Below are 21,416 nucleotides of genomic sequence, written 5' to 3'. Positions count from 1 at the left end.
TACATCACTTCTGGCTACCTAAACTAGACTCCCACCAGTTAGAAGCCACTGGATGTGAAGGGTATGAGCAGCTCATTTGAGAAGCACATACTGGGTATCACACTGTATAAGAAATGCTGCATATTGTCATTTCATTAACACTCACAACATCTCTGGGATGCAAGCATTATTTTTCCCATTTTGTAAAATGAGAAAGCAAAAGTTCTGAGAGGTTAAGTAACCCGCCTAAACATGCAGAGCTAATAAGGGAGCAAAGCCAGGTTTTGAACTCAAGTTTAAAAACAAAGCTGACTGATCTTTCCATTATGCCAGGATTCCTCCCCATCAATGAAAATGTTGGAAAGATACAATAAGGTAGAAAAATCTGATTTTACAAAATCATCCTCAACTGGATAATAGTCACTCCAAATGCCAATCAAAATTCAGATAAAAAGAATCTATGAAGTCATATCAAAGAATTAGAGTGACAGTCTAAGAAAACAAAGTAACAGTATTCTGGACACCAACGACACTTAATTATATTTTGTTAAATGAATCAACAAAGTAATTCTGTTTTCTCTCTACCTCTTCAGAACCTTACTAAATTTTACACTTTTCCATAACATCAAGTAACACAAATATTATAATGTATCTAAACATTATTTAGTGCGAATGTAAAGGATGAAAAGAAAAAAAGCTAGTGGAAATTTGATGTTAATAATAAACCACATACTTAAAACTTTTACTCTCTAAGAAAGAGAGTGTTATATATTATTATTGAATTATTTGGCTATTACCAGCTGCCTAAAAGTCGTGGTCCCTTACAAATGTGTTCTTGTTGAAATGCTCAAATACAAAATCATAATATATGTTATTGATTCAATAACTATTATAATTCTGAGTCTGTTCTGTGTCTTTTAGCTTATTTTTTAATTCCCTAAAGGATTCAGTCATACACATAGTTAACTAGCTCTTATATTTCTACTAGTTTGCAAACTTAAATTTTAGCAAGTCAGTTGGCTTTACTTCTGAAGCAAATGAGTAAAAATTATAAAGAGTTTCTATGTTTTGCATTATAATTCTCTCTTTAGTCAGATTCCAGATTGTTAGTCAATATAGTAAAATTACATTACATCACTCATTCAGAATTTATGATCACTGAAGGACACAAAGGCTGATATGGAAGGAAATCTACAATGTATTAATAAAAATAAAAAACTGCAGGCCTTCTGATACTATTCCTAGGACCTGCTTATTAGTAACATACAAAATAATTACAAATAATCCTTTGATAAAAGCAATATAGTATTTCTTCAAACTGTATCTCCATGATGAAAATTAGCTGTACCACAGCATACAGTGAAATATATCTTAGATATGACTTCTAAAAGTGTAGGTCAGAAACCTAAGAGATCATTTGATCCAGCCCAAGCATTCAGACAGGTAAGGTACCATCAACTGCTTTTTACAGGTTCTGCAACTTTATGTTACTAAAACTAAAATTTCTTTATTGAAATAATGTGGCTCTTTCCATTAAATTATACTGACTTTCTTCCTATTTAGGACAGATTTGTGAGGCCTCAGTGGACATGACAGAAACTTCTTATATTCTTAAAAGTCCATGAGTCAACAGGATTTATTTGGCAAGCAAGCCATTGCTATGGGGTAAAATTCCTGATACACAGCTAGTGTGCATATTGTACGTAGATATTTGGAGAAGAAGTCAGCCTAATTGAAGAATCACAGAGGTGGTAACTGTAAGACATATAGGTTTAAAAATATAGAATTGGATATTCAAAGGGCCCCATATATGATCAAGTTCAATACTTCAACTAGATAGAGAAAAAAGTTCAGACTAGAGATATTATTTTCCCCAAAATTGACAGAAACAACAGTTTTATATCTAGGATATCTCAAGTTTTATATCTAGGATTTCTGACTCCTAGTCCAGTGCTCTTTCTACAATATTTAAGCTACCTCAGTAAAAAAAAAAAATGTATTTTTATTTCTATGTTTTATTAAATGACAAGATTATCTGCACTAACATTTGCCAAAATAAAACTGTTACTGAAGGTGTCACATGAGTGGTTAGGTTTCATGGTTTCATTGTTCTCTGTAATGGCAACTAATGAAGTTTCAATATTCTAGATTGTATTAGACTTTTGCCTCCTTGAACATTTGGGGAATTATCTTTTTAAAAAATCAAACATAAAGTTTTTCCCATGATTTAAAATGCCTCATTGATATAAAATCCAGGCTGCAATAGGCATTTTTTAGCACACTTTTGTTCTGAGGAGAAAGAAGGCTAGTCAAAAATATCATAACCTATAAGAAAAAATCAAGCACATTAGGTTCCCTTCCTTGTTTTCAATATCTATATCAACATATCAAAAAGAAGGATTAAAATAACTCGATTATAGCTCAATTACTCAACTATTCTTTATTGATTGAATAGTATCAGTCATAGGTATGGCCCCTCACTTGTGTATAACCTGGTAATAATCTCGTGGCTGAGCTGGTAAACAGCTGGTAAGAGAAAACCAGGATTGAGTATATTAAGTCACAGGGTCTAGATTTGCAAAAGGACACCTTTCCAAAAACAGACATTATATCTGGTACATTGAAACATAAAAAACAAGAAGTAACTGAATGACACAATAGAACTTTAGTCTTGCCACTGTGAGTACATCTGCCCTGGAATTGAACATACATGCAGAATGCAGCTTATTCATACTGAAACCTGGAAGGTGTGTTAGTCAATGAATATGGTACAGACACAGTTTCACTGATAATGCCAGTAAAAATGGAGAATATCACATCTGATCCAAAAAGTTCAATGAAACAAAACAGTCTCTTCAACTCACCGTTCCTGTTGTGCCCAATGAAAGGTGATTCATCTGCTGTGTCAGGGGGCCCATCATGTTGGTTGGTTGCATTGACATGGGATGGTCCATGGTTGGTGTAATCACAGCACCCTACAAGCATATACAAGGTCCATTTGAAAACATCCTACAAGGAAGGAGACTTCTTACAAATAAACACGGTAAACTGTAAATGTGTGAACATCAAATATTTTTACTTTTTTACTAAAAAGGCTAAATTCAACTGTATGTAATTTTTATGTCCATTCATGTCATTTTGTGCTCGTCTGAATAAATGCCATTAACAACTTCCTTTCTTCTGAGGTAATTTACCTGTGATGTACCTAAAATATGTCACTTACATTTTCATTTTTTGAGGTAGAATGTATTGAAAGAAATCATCTACATCCTCTCGCCCATTATTCTAAATATAAACTTCTCTGACTGAAAAATATGAACATTAGTGGAAATTCTCTAATTTTCTTGTTATTTGATAAGACTTGGTTTATGTCATTTATCTATTATTTATTAATACACAGATAATTCTTAGTCACCCCAATGCAATCTACTGCTAAGAGGGATAATGCTGACCCACATGGGTTTCTGAACTAGATCTCTTTGAAGGACATATTAAAATCTATCATTGATAATCTAAAAATCAAAATTACTATTTCCCATTTGTTTTTCTCCTAACCTTTTGACCTGTTTTCTATCTATCTATATTTTAGACACAAGACAGAATGCCAAACTCTGTTAAAGCTGGTCAAATTTTTATGTCTATCCACAATTTTTTTAAAAAAGTAAGTTAACTTTTAAATCAGATGTTAAGAAAAGTGGATGTCCATGTTTTTTGATTTATTATCATTGTTTTGGATAAAAGAAATTACAGACATTTTAAAAAACTTCCATCCATATGCAAAGTCTCCTATGGTGAGTGAAGAATGGAGCTAAGTCATTTTATCCTTCCCTTTCTCTTTCTCTACTCTGGTACTTTCCTTGTAGTAATTAACTTGGAGAATGAAAAATTATTTTTAAGAAGCAAACTTAAAAAGCTAGAATTGGATGGAATCTTTGAGAGTATATAATTTCAATGTTTATTTAAAGATTATGATAAAAGTAGAAACATGTTTTATAACAACCCATTTAAATACCCAGTTATGATAAAATGATTATATATCTGAATAAATTATTTCCCTAAACATTATTTTTCTCACTGGACAGATGCATGGAGATGGCCAGATCTTGGCACCCAAACTAATTACCCACAGCAAGTGCTTCCTAAAATGCTTTTGCTCAAACTAAGCAATTCTTCCTGGTATTATCAAAATTCAACTTCCTGACTATATCTGTAAAAAAGATCAGGCTATCACTCTGCCTTCCCTATGGGCTCCTCCCCATTAACTTTCAGAGATAATAGAAATTGAGCCAAATATTTGGAAATGCTTGATACACAGGGCCAGCTTTGTTCACAAAGACATTTAGACTTTTCAGTAGGAATCAATCAGAAAACATGTATGTTATTTTAAAGGTCTATAGCTTGTAAATATACACAATTGTGCATTTGTGTTGTTTGAATTTCTCGATGCTTCTGTGAATTGTCATTCATCAGGATGCCTCTTAAATGAGAAACATAAGATAAGCTTTTACTTAATTATAATTCAGAGACACAGCACTTTTCTTTCTGCTGCCTGAATCTTTTTAACAAAAGCATCTTTATTGTTTTCCTTTTTAAAAAAAATACTTACTGGCCTTCATTTCAGGTATTTGTTGTGCCAGACCAGAAGTAAACACTTTAAGAAGAACTAGGGTTCTTCTTAAATCACCTAGGGATAAATTATAGAATAACCTCAGAGTTAAGATGGAAGTCCTGAAGCATTTCTTTTCAACCAAAAAGTGGCACTTTGACAACATTCTAATGCTTAGCAGGTGCGAGACTTCAATTCTCTTCTTGAACTCAAGACAGGTTATCTTTTTAGAATATTTGCCCCTAGACATTCCAACATGCAGCGAAACTGTCACAATCCCAGAAACACCTCAATTCTAAACAGCTTGCTCTAGCCACAAAAAGGATCATTCATGTAAATCAGAGATAAAAACCAAATTGTGTTTGGTAAGGATACTTTCTTCTCAATGCCCTGGAGGTTGTCTCATTCCCCAGGGATGTGGGTTTTTTTTTTTTTTTTAAAAGGCAATATGTAAATGAGGTAGGTGAGCATGTGACAGAACAATCAAAATTCATGCATGATGAGAAGGATGGAATGCCTACACTTGGAATTAGTTTTGGAAGAATTGTCTGGTCTCTTTGAGAATCTTTTCTTTGAAAGCAGTGTTTGGGGACTCATTTGATTACAGATGTCACAGAGTGAGTGCTGCTTCTGTGTATAAACCAGAAACCTGACAATCAAAGGAAAGAGTAAGAAGGGATTTATCATTATTTGGAATTGTAAATAGCAACATTAGGCACAGAGTGGAAAATAATGTAAGGAGACCAGTTACTGCACATAAATGAACAGTTATTTCTAAGCAGATCAGTTACTGCACATACATAAAAAATTAAGCATTCTTGGGGGAGGATATGTAAGAATGTAGAGTCTTATTCACATTCAATAAAAATATTCAGTGAAAAAAATCCTACAAATTATTAAGAATACAAATTTTTTAATCTTAAGGGAATGGAAGAAATGTACAGTCAGGGAGCAAACTGGAAGTAACTAGTAGGAACTCCTGGGAGAAATGAATTTTCTTAATGATACTTTATCTGAGACAGACAACTTAAAGAGGTTTAGTGTTGGTTATCTACAGCAAAGGGGGTGTTTGTCAGCCACTTTGCTTAGTAAAAACTACAGAATCTCTTTTGTATTTTGTATTACATGAATAAATAAATACAAAAGAAGAAAAGGAAAGCCTTATGGTTAGTTTGGCAAAGCCAGTACCCGCAACCTTAACTTTGACTTACTAAATGAACTGTCAAATCCACTCCAACTCAATACATTTAAGCCATAGGCTGAAGAGTGTTTGTGACAGATGTTGCCAACACATTAAGCATAACTTTGTTTACTTGAGATGTATAGGATGTGGTGTCTGATAGAGTTCACTTGGCAAGTGGCAAAGCAAGAATAAACTGATTTTTCATTTTAGCCATCTCTGGATGTCTGGGTTTGCTCAATGTTTAAGCTGCAAAGAAAAATATTGTATAATGCTATAATTCCACTAAAAAACACAATGACCAAACAGCTGATGGAAACGTCTGGTCCTTTCTAGCCACTGCCTTTGCAAAACAAAACTGCTCCCACTCAAGAGACAAAGGGTGGATCTGGTTGCCCTAGTTCTGAAATAAACAATTTCGACAGTAATTTGGGTAAAGTTTCCAAAGATCATCATGTGCGGCGTAAATATATCTGACCCAAGGCCAGAAAAGCATCTGTGTTGTTAACCTTCTGCCAATGCTTGAAAGAAATTTGAAGTCTTTGAAAGTTCCATATTTTAATTTCCCAACTGAAATACAAAACCACTGGCAAATCAGGGAAAAAGCACGTGTGGTTTCTCTCCCATCTAGAGCACACGTCACTGGCTTAGCACCTACATTAATCCCAGATGAAGAACCACAATAAGAAGAATTAGCTGCGTTAATATTCCTGTGATAGTATTCTAGCTCAGTGCCACCCCAATTATGGTTTGTGGATCAGCAGCAGCAGTAGACAAAAATTAGATTCTCTGGGATTCAGGCCTTGAAATCTGTGTTTTAGCAAGCTCTCCAGGTGACTCTGATATACCCTAAAGTTTAAGAAGTTTGCTCTGTCTAAAAACTGCTACTATATAAAGCCAGTGTTACAGTTCTTACACGCAAACAAGTGACTTTATTTTATTTATGCTGTTTCTCAATTATTTGTTTGAATCGTCTTTTTACAGGACATGATCTTTTATATGATAATCACAATACATCTTGTTAAAAACATTCAAAGGGGCTAAGCCTGCATTTTGATGGGCTGACCTAGAAATATTACCTGAATAATCACACCATATAATCACTGAATAAGTGTGATGACCTGACACGCTTCAGTTTGATCAGTTTGGCTTGTGTTATAACACATTGGGAATCCTTCGTATTTGGACTCTTAGTAGCCTTGTATTTGAACTCATAGAAATGGAGAAGTAAAAATAAAATTATTTGGATATAAGTGAAAATAAAGAAAAAACAGCATCCCTTTTTTTCTCATCTTATCTAAATGCCTCAAGTCAAAATGTCTGTGATCTGTATTATACTATTGCCTACAGTGATTCACACAAAAGTATATATGAATTTTTAAAAGGTGGTTTTACAATCCTAACGATTTCATTATTTTATTCATCTATCTGATTTTTGCCAGTTTTTAATATTCGTAGAATAAATATCTAATAGAAACAGAGATCTCATAATATAAATGGCATGAAGGTAGCTTAACTTGAGGAATAGCTGTCCAAACGCAGTGTTCTGCAATATTAGCGTGCAACATTCCTTGTCTTGTAGTATATGTAGGGATGTCTAATTTCTTTCATTTGTTGATGTCAGTAGTTTTGTTTTAGCTTTCATGAGGGTTCAGGGTTTAAGAAAGGCTTTTGTGGGGAGAAAAAAACAAAAGGAGCAAGAAATGTCCCTAATTCTTAGAAACAATCATTAATCCTTGTCTACCTCCATAGATAAATTTCCAACCAATATGGTGGTACAGTCTGACTTTTAAAAATTATGTTTGAAACCCAAAAGCTGTGGCAAAGGTGGTAGCCTTTAACTTTGTAAGGATTTGACAAATGCTGGAGGTATGGGAAATGATAAATTACATGGTAAGCCAGAAGCCACACTGCCCCTAGAACTTCATTTTAGCACTTAATCTCTCCCTCCCCTTTATTATTCTCTACTTGCTTCTTTCCACATTACATCTTTCAAGAGGGAAGACATTATATTTACACAACTTTTGTAATCTCTACAAATAGGAACTGCATGCAGTAAGTACTCAAAACAGTTTTTGTAAATTAATTTTATATATCAGTACCACTCATTTTCAGTTCAATGACAAATGGTAAATATTTACTAATATTTCTGATTTTGATTGTTTATTCTAAAGGGTTGAAATTATGTTGTTTTGTTCACCACTGTCTAGTGTCTATAGTGCTGTTTATAGTAGGAGGTATATAATATATGCTTCATAAGTGTTCACCAAAAGAATGATGAAAGAATAAAACTTCCAATCAAAAAGGAGTTAGAAATGTTATTTTGAGATTGCTAGTTAAAATGGATCATTCCAAACTCCTGAGAAAACTTGTTCTCCCAGGGGGCAGTTCAGTTTTAAAACCATAGTTTAACTCACACATGTGCATTTATGATATCTTCAATTACCATCCCCTTAAAGATGAAATCCAAAATTTGCTTGATGTAAAAAGTTTGACTAATGCTATATAAGATATATATGTATACATATATGTATTAGAATAAAAAGTATGTCCATATGTACATATGTCATTGGTTCTCAACCAGGAGTGATTTTGCAATGTCTGGTAACATTTTTGGTTATCATAACTGCAGAGGTGCACTATTAGCACCTAGGGGGTAGTGGTTGTTGCTATACAACCTACAACACAGAGAACAGTTACCCAAGACAAATAATTACCCAGCAAACCCAGGATTCATGCTAGGGTTCAGAAACCCTAGCACTAATACATACACATATCCATAAACTCCATTTATACAAAGTAAGGAAGAATTTGAAAGGCAGTAACTAGAAAAATGACACAAAGTATTCATCTACAGTCTCTTCCCTACAACTAATAGTACATTTTAGATCTATGGCAAGATTATGTTTATAATATACACCAATTTCCCAAATTCTATAATTGTGCAATGAAAGAAAACAGGACTGTGTCATGACTTCCAATTGCTTTATAATTATTTTTGATTGCCAACTTATTTTGCTATTTATTTTGGAAATGGGGCAAACTAGAGCTGGGTTTCTCTTTCCAATGCTTGGACAGGATTAGACTAATTGGCATGATATTTGGACTACTACATGGAGATATATAGTTATGGGCTAGGGGTATAATGTTTAGAAGACATTTTCCATTGCTATATAAATGTTGAAGAGATATGTGCATGTACATAGATTTCCCAATGACAGAATATCTATTAATTATAAACATAGGGTTTTTTCCTTGTACTCTTAATGAAACTTTTAATTTCAGGTTGATTTTTGATTCAGTTACTAGTAACTGGAAGTATTATTTTTGAAGTTATAATATTAACAGACACTAAAGCCAAATTAGTTTTAGCCATGGAAGTCCCTTTAAAAGAATCCTAATTATATACTATGCCTATTCAACTGTGAATAATGGTTTCAATTATTGGTTAAGTACCTATTAATATAATAGTGTCATTTTGAATGAGAATATAAAGTAAATATGTCACATTGAAGTATTTCTTACCAAAGCAGGTACATAATTAGGATTCTCAATAATGCTTTATTTTAATCCTTTAGACGTTTGTGCCTAAAACTACAGAAACATGTTTATCAGTAGCTTTTGGTGTTTTCAGTAGCTTCTTTAGAATTCTAATAGAGCAAGGTGGCTTTTAAATATATTGCATTATTGAGGGAGAGTTGAAAATTTGAGATTTTGAGGACCCTGTGGTCAAATGATTTTGCTGACTGAATATACAATAGGACACGTATTTTGTCATTAAACTTGTACACTTGATTATAGAATTGATCCTGTTAAGATTATATATTTCTTACACAGATGGGTTACTATATTTTTTCCTTTTATTTTTCTACTTAAGGAGATCCTAGCTGCTGAATCAATGGAAATATTGTTTAGAGAAAGATCCCAGGCCACTTCAGAAGGACCTTACAGCTTCAATGACAAAGGGTGAACTTGTGTTCATTGGCTTCTGATTCCAATCGCATAACTAATGAGGAGCTTTCAGCTGGGGGTGTCTACCACTCACAGATACGTGCGTCATAAAAATCCATATGTTGTGGTGTAGATGATGTGAAAAAATGAGACTATTTGTATGAAAAAGTTAATGGCATAACCATAGTCCTTTGTCTTCGCTTTGCAGGGCCCCCGTGGTATATAGCTTTCCTACACAGACGTATTGCACACTCCAAAACGTATTTAAAGGAATCAAAAACAACACAAGAAAAAAAAAATCAAAGACAAAAGACTATTAAGCTATGACACTTAAAAATGAATTGATTAATCGAACATATTTCAGCTCCTTCTATACTTTAAGATAGAAAGAAAACCATTGATCTCTACCCACCAAATATTTCATGATAGAAAATTATATTTGAAATATTGAGATTAGCTAATAATTTTTTCTACCTTAAAAACTATATATATATATATTACTTTGAAGATGAGCAGACCAGTTTCTCCTTATGTTTTGTTCTAAGTGGGGATATAAGGGAAACAGTGTTAAATGACCTCCTTTCCCAAAGTGCAACCTAGAGATGAGTTAGTATTTCATAGTGGAAATGTCCTTTTTAAGACACTGGTACTGTTAAGTCAATGGCTATTCTACATTAAATGTGTTGGAGGAGTATAAGGGTAGATAGGACAGTTCAGTGACAGACAAGACATTTTTCTATTCCTGCTTGTCTCATTGAGAAACCAGATAGAGTGAATGAGTTGTAGGGTCGCCCAAAAGCATGTGCTTTCTACTCTGTTCCAGCATTATCCCTGTTCAAAAGAGTCTTCTACAAGTAGGTCTGGGATGGCCTTGTTAGCATAGTACACATCATCTATGAGGATCACATAGCTTTCAATTTACCTTTCTAACCTGATCCCCAGCCCATACACATGAAGTCTCTCTTTCCACCACACTGTATTCCTCATCATTCTCTGGCCCGTCTTACCTCTTACCCTTGCTGTCTTGGCCTGCACTGCTAGGCTTCTACAGCAGTTTTCATGTGTCCTCTAAGATTCTTATCAAATACTACATTCTGGGGGAACATCTCCTATGACTGACCCAGGCTACTGGTCACTTGCTCTTCTCTTCTCCCATAACATTTTGCACACACTTCGATTATGATCAAACTTTATTTCTTCCCTGAATCCTATGTTCACTGGTATCATTTGCAATACCTTATATATTTATTTTTTAATGGTTCCGAGCTCAGCACAGTGTCTGTCATAAAACAGGTGCTTGGTTAATGGTGCTAAATGACTGAGTGAGTGAATGGCACTTGCTCACCAGCCAGGTCTCTGACGACTTTAATGGTGTGTGAAACAATAACAGCAGCTCCTTGCTCAACCTGGACAAGAAGATTGAATGGAAATAACAGAAGCATTGAAGCCTTCTCTGGCCAAAAAGATGGACTTAAAAGATCCATTCATACATTTCCTCTGCTTTTCTTTAACAATATCTCAGTCTGACCACTGCCAGCTTGACCTTCTCATCATTTAGTATGAAAATCCCAGGGCTGCTGAGAGCCACACCCCACCCAAGGAAGTTTAACATTGGAGTTCACGGCATGATTTCCACTCTGTGGAAGAATTATTTATGCTCAGTTAAATGCTGCAAAATGTTCTGTACGTATTACAGCCAAATGTACCGCCACAAATGTAGGTTAAGGTTTTTTAAATTAGGACTTCGTTATGCCATGAACTGTTTCAGTAGCCATATATCTGCCTAAGATTCTTGTCAAACCTTGTCATGTGATAAGAAATGCTTTATTCATTTGTACAGCAATCACTTTGTATACCTCCAAACACATTTTCAACTTACAGAAGTTTCAAGCATACATCAGATGCAATATTCAGGCCAGCCTTCTTCCAAATGATAAGGCAAACAGGGTTCCCAGCAGAAGTCTGAATATTTATGGGCCTCATCGTTTGTCTGGTAAAATGTTTATCTGGCTTTAACTAGCACTCAGGACTGTGAGCTGTCATAAAGCTTCTCATTAAAAACTTCTCCTTACTGACAAATAGACTGAAAGACCCGGTTGCAAATCCTTTTCAAGGTCTTGTAAGATCCTATTGGCGAATTGGCCTGGAAAATCATTGCTCCAACCACAGGGGTGATCAAGAGGAAAAGCTGTCTGTTATCTTACTTATGGCCATCGTTTATAGCGCAAGTTGCCTAAATATGTCACAAGGCACCTCAATTTTGGCTATTACTGGGAAAGCAGCTATTCCTTGTCCTGCAATTTGCTACAAAAAGCACTTTATTTTGTGGTCCCTCAGAGAATATTTCTTTTCTCCTTTAAGATATTTTTAGGAATTTGCCTGGGTAGGGCTGGCAACTTAACTAGCTTTAAGGATACAGATGTGAAGTCACGACCCTATTAAAGAACTAATTTACTCCTTTTAAAGCACACTTTCTATTAGTATTATTATTGCTAACATGCTTCAAACTCAGTATATACCCTATTGATGACATGTTCTGTAGTCTAATACTGAGGTAAAATATGTCTTGGTATAACAGGCATATTTTAAGATTAAAACTTATACATTAGCATCCAATCAAGTTACATTCTGAGGCCTTCAAGATTTCAATTAATATATTTAAAACTGTCCAGCTGCGATAAAAGACAGCTTTATCTTGTTATCCTTCAGTGTCCTATTTGCTTCAGGATTTATGCAAGAAACTTAGTTACATGTTTTATTCCACCTCGATTTTATTGCCATTTCTTCTAAGCAGTAATACTATATGAGTAATTTTAATTTTTTTTGTTGTTGTTGTTTAATAGAATGTTCTTAAACTCTACTACCTTGTTTCTCAAAGTATGGCCTGGGACTGGATACTATCATCAGGGAGCTTCGTACAGAATCTCAGGTCAACCCCAGCCCCACTAAATTAGAGCCTGTGCCAGCTGAGTTATATTCACAATAAGCTTTGGAAAGCTTAGCTCTACATTTGGTCAGGGCTCTGAATGAATTTTCTATTGCATTGCTTCTAAAAAGATTTTTGGTTTGACTCTCAATCATTTTGTTAAGTCCTTTGTTTGTTCTTGCTTGAGAGCCAGATAGCTTGGAATAATATTAGTAATATTAATATGACTCCTTGTTATAATCACAAACAACTAGTAATATTTAGTACAGTTCCTCAATCATCTCCATAGGATTTCTGCCTTTACCCATAAAATCTCCTTTAACAAAAAAATTCCCTTTCTTTTCCTATGGCATATTTTCATGGCAACCTTCACACTGAAACCTCCATTCTTTCCAAATAACGTCATCTGCTTCACCAATGAGTTAGAAATAGCTATGACAGCCAAGCATTAGAAGAGATGGTATATGCTGTGTAAAATAGTAAGAGTCAGTAGAGAAATATTTTGGTTAGCTCAAGATACATACCATAAAAATAAGGTGTTAGAAGTAAAATTCCCAAATATTCCTGCCTGTTAAGACTTGATTAATCAAAAGTGCTACAATAAGTTTAAAAATTAAAGTTTACAAAAATTATTTCTTGCCTTGGTGTTTCTTCCGAACTCGTGATCCAAATTTCCAACTACTGACTGAATCCCATGTACCTCAAAACTACTATGTCCCACTCTGAATGTTGTCTTCCTCTTTCATTCTCAGAGTATATTCTTTCTTCTCTGCTTGATTCTCGGAATAACAAAGAAACTGCCAAGTCATCTTGATTGTTTCCTTCTCCCTCATCAGCCATAACAACTCAGTCAGGAGTCAAGTCTTGTCAGAACGACATCATAAATTCCTTTACATCTGTTTTTTTTTTTTTTTTTCTCTCTCTCTCTCTCTTTCTTTTTTCCCCTGAGATGGAGTTTTGCTCTTGTTGCCCAGACTGGAGTTCAATGATACGATCTCGACTCACTGTAACCTCCACCTCCCAGGTTAAAGCCATTCTCCTGCCTCAGCCTCCCGAGTAGCTGGGATTACAGGCATGCGCCAACACGCCCGGCTAATTTTGCATTTTTAGTAGAGACGGAGTTTTTCCATGTTGGTCAGGATGCTCTTGAACTCCTGACCTCAGGTGATCTGCCCACCTCAGCTTCCCAAAGTGCTGGGATTACAGGCGTAAGCCACCGTGCCCGGCACTATTCTTTCTTTAAGATCTCTTATTTTGACCAATCCAGTTACTTGTGGTGAAACTCTGCCATTCATGGATGCAGAAATTTATTTTTTAATACTCTTCAGATGTCATTAGTTCCCCCTAATGTGAATCCTACCTCTTCAATGTAGAATTGAATTAAAAAAAAAAAAGAAAGAAAACCCTTCTAAAAACATTCCCTACACCCTTTTGCTGCTAGATATACATTTGTGACTTCTGCTAATCAAAAGCACCTGCAAGGGAATTAGAGTTGAAAGACTAATAACAAATGAGCAAGGAATGTGACATCCATTTTGCTGGTGGGGTGGTGAAAAAGTAGCAAAATTTCAAAGTGTGCAGCAATGGCAGCAATTTCCTTACCAGAGCAGAGTGGAATGGTTTGGGGGACAGCAGTGACAGTGCTACCCCTTTGGTCATGTAACAGGGTATATATAAAATTGTATTGTGCAAGAATATTCAGCATTTATTTGCTATCACCTTTATCTGTTGCAAAGATTTCTTTTTCTATAGCAACTATATGAAATAAAAGTATGTGAATTTTATTGTTTTTAATTTATTTTCAAAGGCAAATGGGGTGGGAAATCAAACTTATATCAAAAATAGTTCACTAAGATATCTTTATTTTTCCTCACTGCTCCTTTAACAGAAAGAAATAGGACTTTATGTCTACTAACTGGAATTCACTTTGAAATATTTATCATTATGTGGCCTTGATGACACAGCATTTTTATATTACCTTACAAAACTTCTGTAAAAAAATAACATGGGGATGCAAATACATTGAAGAAACTTATTGCAAAAACACGTTTTCTGACCTCAGCCTCCAGCCAAAATTATACTGATGTATTAAAGTTATCCAGGAGAAAATTATTCAGAACCAGTTTTTTTTTTCTGCCATTATTTTTTCCTAGCACTCCCTTCCTTTTCTCATAGATTATACATGGGATAGGCAAGGAAATGAATGGTCAGCAGAATCAGGCGTTTTGACAACTGTCAGAGATTTTTAACATATACTTTTGCTTTACTGCATGCAAGAGCAAGCCTGAAGCCATCTGCCTACCAACAACACATCTTTCATTCCCATTATAGAGACAGAACCCCCCACCTCATCATTAAAACACAATCTTCAAAGGCACGTTGTTTTTGCTTATCCCTATTGTGACAGATGTTTTATATCATCTATCCCCATGTGCTAGTTTATCTGTGATGGACTGCCCACTCTTTGCAGCCAGCTGTGGAAATAACTCCATTGTCAACTGTGGTCACTCTCATTCCATTCCTGTGACTTCACTGAAGACCACATCCAACAGCAAGAAAAACAAACAGCCCTGATCACTTCCTTGAAAACATGTTCAGGGCAGGAGGTAGAGGCTGTCTCTAAACAAGCTCTCTTTATGATGTATGTTACAAGGCAGAGGCAATCTTATTTGAAACCCTCACGTGTCATCGAGTTAGCCAATGGAGGTGATCCCTAAATTAAGGAATAATGAAGCAATAGCATCTGTGGGCATGATTCAGGTGAAAACATCTCGTTGATTCAGTACCACTTCAATTAGTTTGAGTATGCATCAATCATTTATTTCCTTTTTATTGTATAAAGTTCCCACGAGGAAATATTTACACCACCAGCTTATCCAACTTTTTGAAATACTGTGAAAAGACTATAACTATATTGTTTTAAATGGATAGACAATCAATGTGAATTCTCTGTGGTAGAATAATACCCTGATATTAGGATAGATTTTTAGAAACAAAAATTGATCTGTTTTTAAAGAAGTCTATCTTAGCTGGCTTGAAATTGATAAAGCAATACTTTTAGTAGTAAGAATTGTGTCAACTTGAAATATTGAGGGGGGTACTCAAATTATAGTACATATGCCAAACTGTCTGCAATGTTAGAGCCTTCATAACTTTTTAAAAGATATTTTGGTACTGTACAGTGTTTAGAATAAAGAATATTCATTAATTAATTCATTCACGAATGCTGAGATTCTATTATATCTTGCTGTGAAATAAATTAGAGTTAACTTACAGTTAAATAACTTTAACAAGCTATAATAGAGTAAGTTTCAAAAATGTAATATAAAGTAATCAAAGAGATTACAATTTTCCACAAAAGTAAACATCATTGGAGATGCCATGTCATTTTCTGTCTTTTTTTAGTCTAAAATATTCACTGGGTGATGCTACTACCATTCAACTGCTAGAGTCACAGTTGAGTCCCAAGACTTGCATCTCCCACTGTAAGTTAAGGACTGTCTATGTTGAGCAAGCCTGGATGTGTTGCTTCAGCAGGAGGCTCTGGGTCCCCAGGAATAAGCCTGAGATTACCGATCATCAAGCTCAAAAACAGACTGTAGGAAGGAAATAGCTCTAAAATATGATGAAGACTTGTAGACCCACCAGATCGCATCTAAAAACATGGCTCACGTGTCATCTTAGTAATCAAGAACAAAAATACCTTTATCGAGACCCTGAAATCTCAAGGCATGGATGGCTCATCTCTGAAGAGCTGGCTATAATTACATTTCGGTAATACCTGTTGTTATCACAGCTCATTATGGGGAGAGCCCTCTTTCTCCTTAGCTCTGACCAATGCCAGTTTTCAACCCACTGGTTAATTGATTGGTAATATTTTATTGTGTCATTCTTCCTGACAATTTTTCCTGTACCCTAACCCCCCCCCCCCCCCGCCGCCCCACCGCTCCCCCACCCAACCCCAGCCCCGCCAAACACTCTGTCAGTTGATAGCTTTTAGCATTTGCATGACAATGGGATAGGAAATTCAGCTAACCCACATATTCTGAGTGGCTATTTTGACTATAGTGGGTATTTTATAAAGGGTTAAAAAAACTAAACCAGGCTCAGTGGCTTATGTCTGTAATCCCAGCAATTTGGGAGGCCAAGGCAGGCAGATCACCTGAGGTCAGGAGTTCATGACCAGCCTGGCCAACATGGAGAAACCCTGTCTCTATAAAAATACAAAATTAGCCAGGTGTGGTGGCGGGTGCCTGTAATCCCAGCTATTTGGGAGGCTGAGGCAGGAGAATCACTTGAACCTGGGAGGCGGAGGTTGCAGTGAGCAGAGATCGCGCCACTGCACTGCAGCCTGGGCAACAAGAACGAAACTCCATCTCAAAACAACCACCACCACAACAACAACAAGTCAAATTATAATTCCATAATTTCTTCATAGGCTAGACCCAACAAATATTAATATCCAAAGACCTCGGTGTAAGACCTTCCTTTTAAAATGTATTTTTTACACAGCACCCCCAAATGTACACAATTCAAACTTAATTAAAAATAATAAAACTTCCTTGGTTTATAATCATAGCTGAGTTTTTTTTTTTTTTTTTTTTGAGACAGAGTCTGGCTCTGTCGCCCAGGCTGGAGTGCAGTGGCGCCATCTCGGCTCACTGCAAGCTCCGCCTCCCGGGTTCACGCCATTCTCCTGCCTCAGCCTCCCGAGTAGCTGGGACTACAGGCGCCCGCCACCTCGCCCGGCTAATGTTTTGTATTTTTAGTAGAGACGGGGTTTCACCATGTTAGCCAGGATGGTCTTGATCTCCTGACCTCGTGATCTGCCCACCTCGGCCTCCCAAAGTGCTGGGATTACAGGCGTGAGCCACTGAGCCTGGCCTGAGGTTTTTAAGATAATTATTTTATGTATATTCATTACGGGCCTTAATGAATCAGGAAATTGTTGTTAAAGTTAAAAAAATTATATTCCAAGGATATATCCAAATATGAAATGATGATTTCACCCCATCCTAGTGATACAGCTACATTGTGAACTCAGATGGGTAAATCATCTTTTTAGGATATTGTTTTTTGGATGAAGGTAGTAGTGTGCAAAAATTTCAGAAAAATAGAACACTTTTTATTTACCTATGGCTTTGGAAAACAACCATAAAATGCGGTGCTTAGTTTGGCATTCTTTTAAACATTTACATTGTGAAGAACAGTAATCATACTTTCCAATTTACTCATATTACAAAATTTCTAGTAGTCAAAGAATAAATGAGCTTCTCAGCTTTTCAGTTTATAGACACAAGAGGAGTGGGAAATCTGCTGGACAATTTCAAATGTCAAAACTTATCAGCACAAGTGAATGGCAATTCACATTTCATTTTATTTGGTCTCAGTCACCTTTCTTTATCTGGTTTGATTATGATCCCATGTGGCTAATTTTCAGCAGGTCTGTGAGGACCTTGCTTCTTATTACTGCCATGCGTGACCTTTCCCTTGAGTCAGACCTCCAATAAGTAGTCATGGGTCAGTTTTTACCTAAGTACGTTAAAAAAAAAAAAAAAAAAAAAAAAAAGTAGAGAAATCAATAATGGCTTTTCTAAAGGGTTCTGGAATTAATACTCTAAAATCATATTATATCCACCAAATTATTTCATAATTATTTTCCTTAAAATCTGGGTGTAGGAAGAAGCAAAGAGATCATCAGGTGAACAACGTGGGAGCAAAGCTTGTGAATGAAGTGACAGAAAAGTTTACAATGTACAATGCTGAAAGCAGCAGGAGCAGCTGGCTCAGGCAGTGACAGCATTATGCAACCAGGGCTGCATAATTTTATAGGAAAATGGAACCTGCAGCTACAATTCCTGCCCCTTGAATGTAGTTCAAAGAAGGATTCCCTAGGCCTACCCCTTGAAGGCATCCCAGGTATTAAAACAAAAATTGTCCAAGATAGAGAGGTTATTAAACACATGTATGTTTTGGTTATAATTACTAAGAGACAAGGATTTACACTGAACGTGTAGAGGGACAGCTGACAAAAATTAAAACTGGGATTAGCAAATGGAGCAATGATTGACTTCACAAAGTTCACATGAAGCAAGCATATACACACTTGTATGAGATAGAAGTGAGGTCTGCATGCATTGAAGTTCCACAGCTCGAACAGCTGCATTTCTCCCCCAGGAAAGCTTAATTTCTCTACTTTCGTTTATGCGAAATTCTTTTTGGCTCTTTATTTCACCTGTACATCTCTGACTTTCTGGAAAAGATGCCGTAGTCCCCCATGCCGTGGATGGATAATTCAATATTGATATTATTTTTCAACGGGAATGGTCTGGTACCTATCTTTTTCTTTCATTTAGTGAGTCAGTAGCTGGTCAATAAAAGCCACTGGATTTGTTCCTGTAGTGTTATAATGTCTGTGTTTAGCAAATTATTCTCAATGCCATTACATAAATGCAGGATTATAAGCAAAACTTCCTAAGTGGTTTTAAAATTTAATTAGGAAAAACTCTTTAAAAGAGTAGGAAATATTCCACCTTTATTAAAAATTGTTTTCTCATTTAAAAAATAATTCGAGCATATATAAAAAGAAAAAAGATAATACTTTTTGCTTGTTTTTATAACTGTTTTTGGTTTTAGAAGTAGATAATATCTAATATAAGGAAAATGAAAAAATATTACTTTAGAAGAAACTATTCATTTTGGGTTTGATTTAGAGGTCTTTGATCTTTTAGATTTAATATGTAGGATTTTGAAAAAAAATCTCCTCTTAAAAAAATTAAATAAAAATGTTGTATAATGCCCAAAATTAATTATATGCTGCAATAAACCATCTTACGTGTAGAAATTGAAAAGAATGTTAGCATATAGTTTTAGATACTTTCATATAATTTTCTCATAGCTATCTAATCTACTTTTTATAAAGTGCAAACAGTGTCATTAATTTGATAACCTGAAATAGCGCTACAATATTTATAATATTAAGGTGGATCTTATTCAATGATTATGAACATTAAAAATAAAGCGTATTTACCTCAGACATATCACCCAGCATAACATAACTTTGAGACAAAAAGAATTAAATTATGGTACATTTGGATGCATGTGCCTGTCAGAATCAAAGCTTTTAACTAACTTTAGGACAGAAAGAATTAAATTATGATACTATTTGGATGAACGTGCCTGTCAAAATCAAAGCTTTTAGCTAAAACATAAAACTCCTTTCCACTTAAGGTATAATGATAGGATGGCTAAAATATTAAAAAATATCTTACTTTATATGCTAATGTAATTGGCATTAAAGGACATAGATAACATACTAATATTTTGTCTTTCATATACAGAAGAACCCGATCATAATTTTTTATTAATCTGCCAACTTGATTTACTCTAGGTTAAATTATGTAACCTGAAATATCAAAATTTAATGAAAAAATCAAACCAGATATAATGAAACAGAGTTGTTGTTAACTGAATTGAAACATACCTGTCCCAGCTCTGCCACTAACTTGTGTGATATTAGTAATGTCAATTAACCTCTCTGAGTTTCACTTCCTTCATCTGTAAATACATTATCCTATTACATTCAGGTTTATCTTTTGTGATAGCATATATAATATTATATAATTGCCTCATGAAAAGACAGAGTGAAGGACTTCTCTGTACCCTGAATAAGTAGGACATTATTTCAAAGTATAGAAGACTCCAAACCCAAAAGACCGATGAACTTCTTGCTGATGCCTGGAATTTTCTAGAAGGTTCACAAACGTTTTGTTACAAAGTAATAGGAAAAATATTGCACACACTTAAGTCTACTGGTAACCTCATTTACCCCAAGATGCTAATAACTAGATCAAATTTTTCAGGAGAAGTTTTGGGAGAAGCACCCACTGTTAGTTTAGTGGGAGTTGACGGTGTTTTCTGCCTCCAATGACCCTCTCTAAGAGGATCCTACCAAATGCATGCACAAACACACACACGCATGAGATTAGAGTCCCATGAATCTTTGTTCAATAGAATGTATGGCCAGTTTAATTTCTTATTCCTTAAAATACCAATTTGATTTATTTCTCTCTTTCCCAATACACTGGAAGTTTCATAAAGACAGGGACTATACGTAATGTATACTCCAATTAAATTTCTGAATATGGTGCAGCACATATCTGGCACATAGTGGGTTCTCTTTAAATGTTGTTTAAATGAAAAAGCAAGAGAGAAAGAATGACCTTTTGGAATATCTAAGCGTCTTGAAGGAAGGACATCACCAAGTGGGAAGAAAAGATGTTGAAAATAATGGCTGGGGTTCTTAAAGACCAATCACAGCTGCTTGATATTTTTACCAAAATCTGGCTCCAAATATTTAAGATAATTTGCCATTGCATTTTTACTTTTTAAATTATTTTTCCCCTGCTGGAAGATATCTTCCATGAAGAGGAGATCTTTTTTTGGTTTGGTTTTGTATTCGAACTGAATACAGGATGGTAGTGCCTGGCCATAGCAAACACCCAAAAAATGTTTGTTGAATGAACAGAGGAATGAATTACTCTGGTTTCATTTTTCCAATAAGTCACTAACTTCAGAGCAATTTAACATTTTCAGTGTTAAGGGAAAAACTGGCAAAGAATATGAACTTTTTCATTGCTGTCATTCTTCCAAGGTCCAGGCAACAGAAATGTTCTTGATTCTGCTGAAAACATTTCAGGAATGAATTAATTACATGATAATTATAATTTGCAGCTCTTTAAAATTCTTTCAGAGGATTTTTAAATACCTTGAGA

General features: G+C 35.2%; 1 protein-coding gene across 5 annotated transcripts in view; it reads right to left on the bottom strand.

Annotated features, from left to right (window-relative positions):
* Positions 1–21,416, bottom strand: part of RBMS3 (RNA binding motif single stranded interacting protein 3) — a 760,896-nt gene that overhangs the window by 79,648 nt on the left and 659,832 nt on the right. For all 5 annotated transcript variants that reach the window (XM_025375203.1, XM_025375206.1, XM_025375204.1 and 2 more), the window contains one exon: positions 2,844–2,954. In XM_025375203.1, the coding sequence (XP_025230988.1) occupies positions 2,844–2,954 (111 nt within the window). The remainder of the gene's footprint in view (positions 1–2,843; positions 2,955–21,416) is intronic.

The sequence above is a fragment of the Theropithecus gelada genome, chromosome 2 (genome assembly GCF_003255815.1).
Source record: "Theropithecus gelada isolate Dixy chromosome 2, Tgel_1.0, whole genome shotgun sequence".
NCBI classification, from domain to species: domain Eukaryota; kingdom Metazoa; phylum Chordata; class Mammalia; order Primates; family Cercopithecidae; genus Theropithecus; species Theropithecus gelada.
This window is presented reverse-complemented; position numbering and strand designations above follow the sequence as displayed.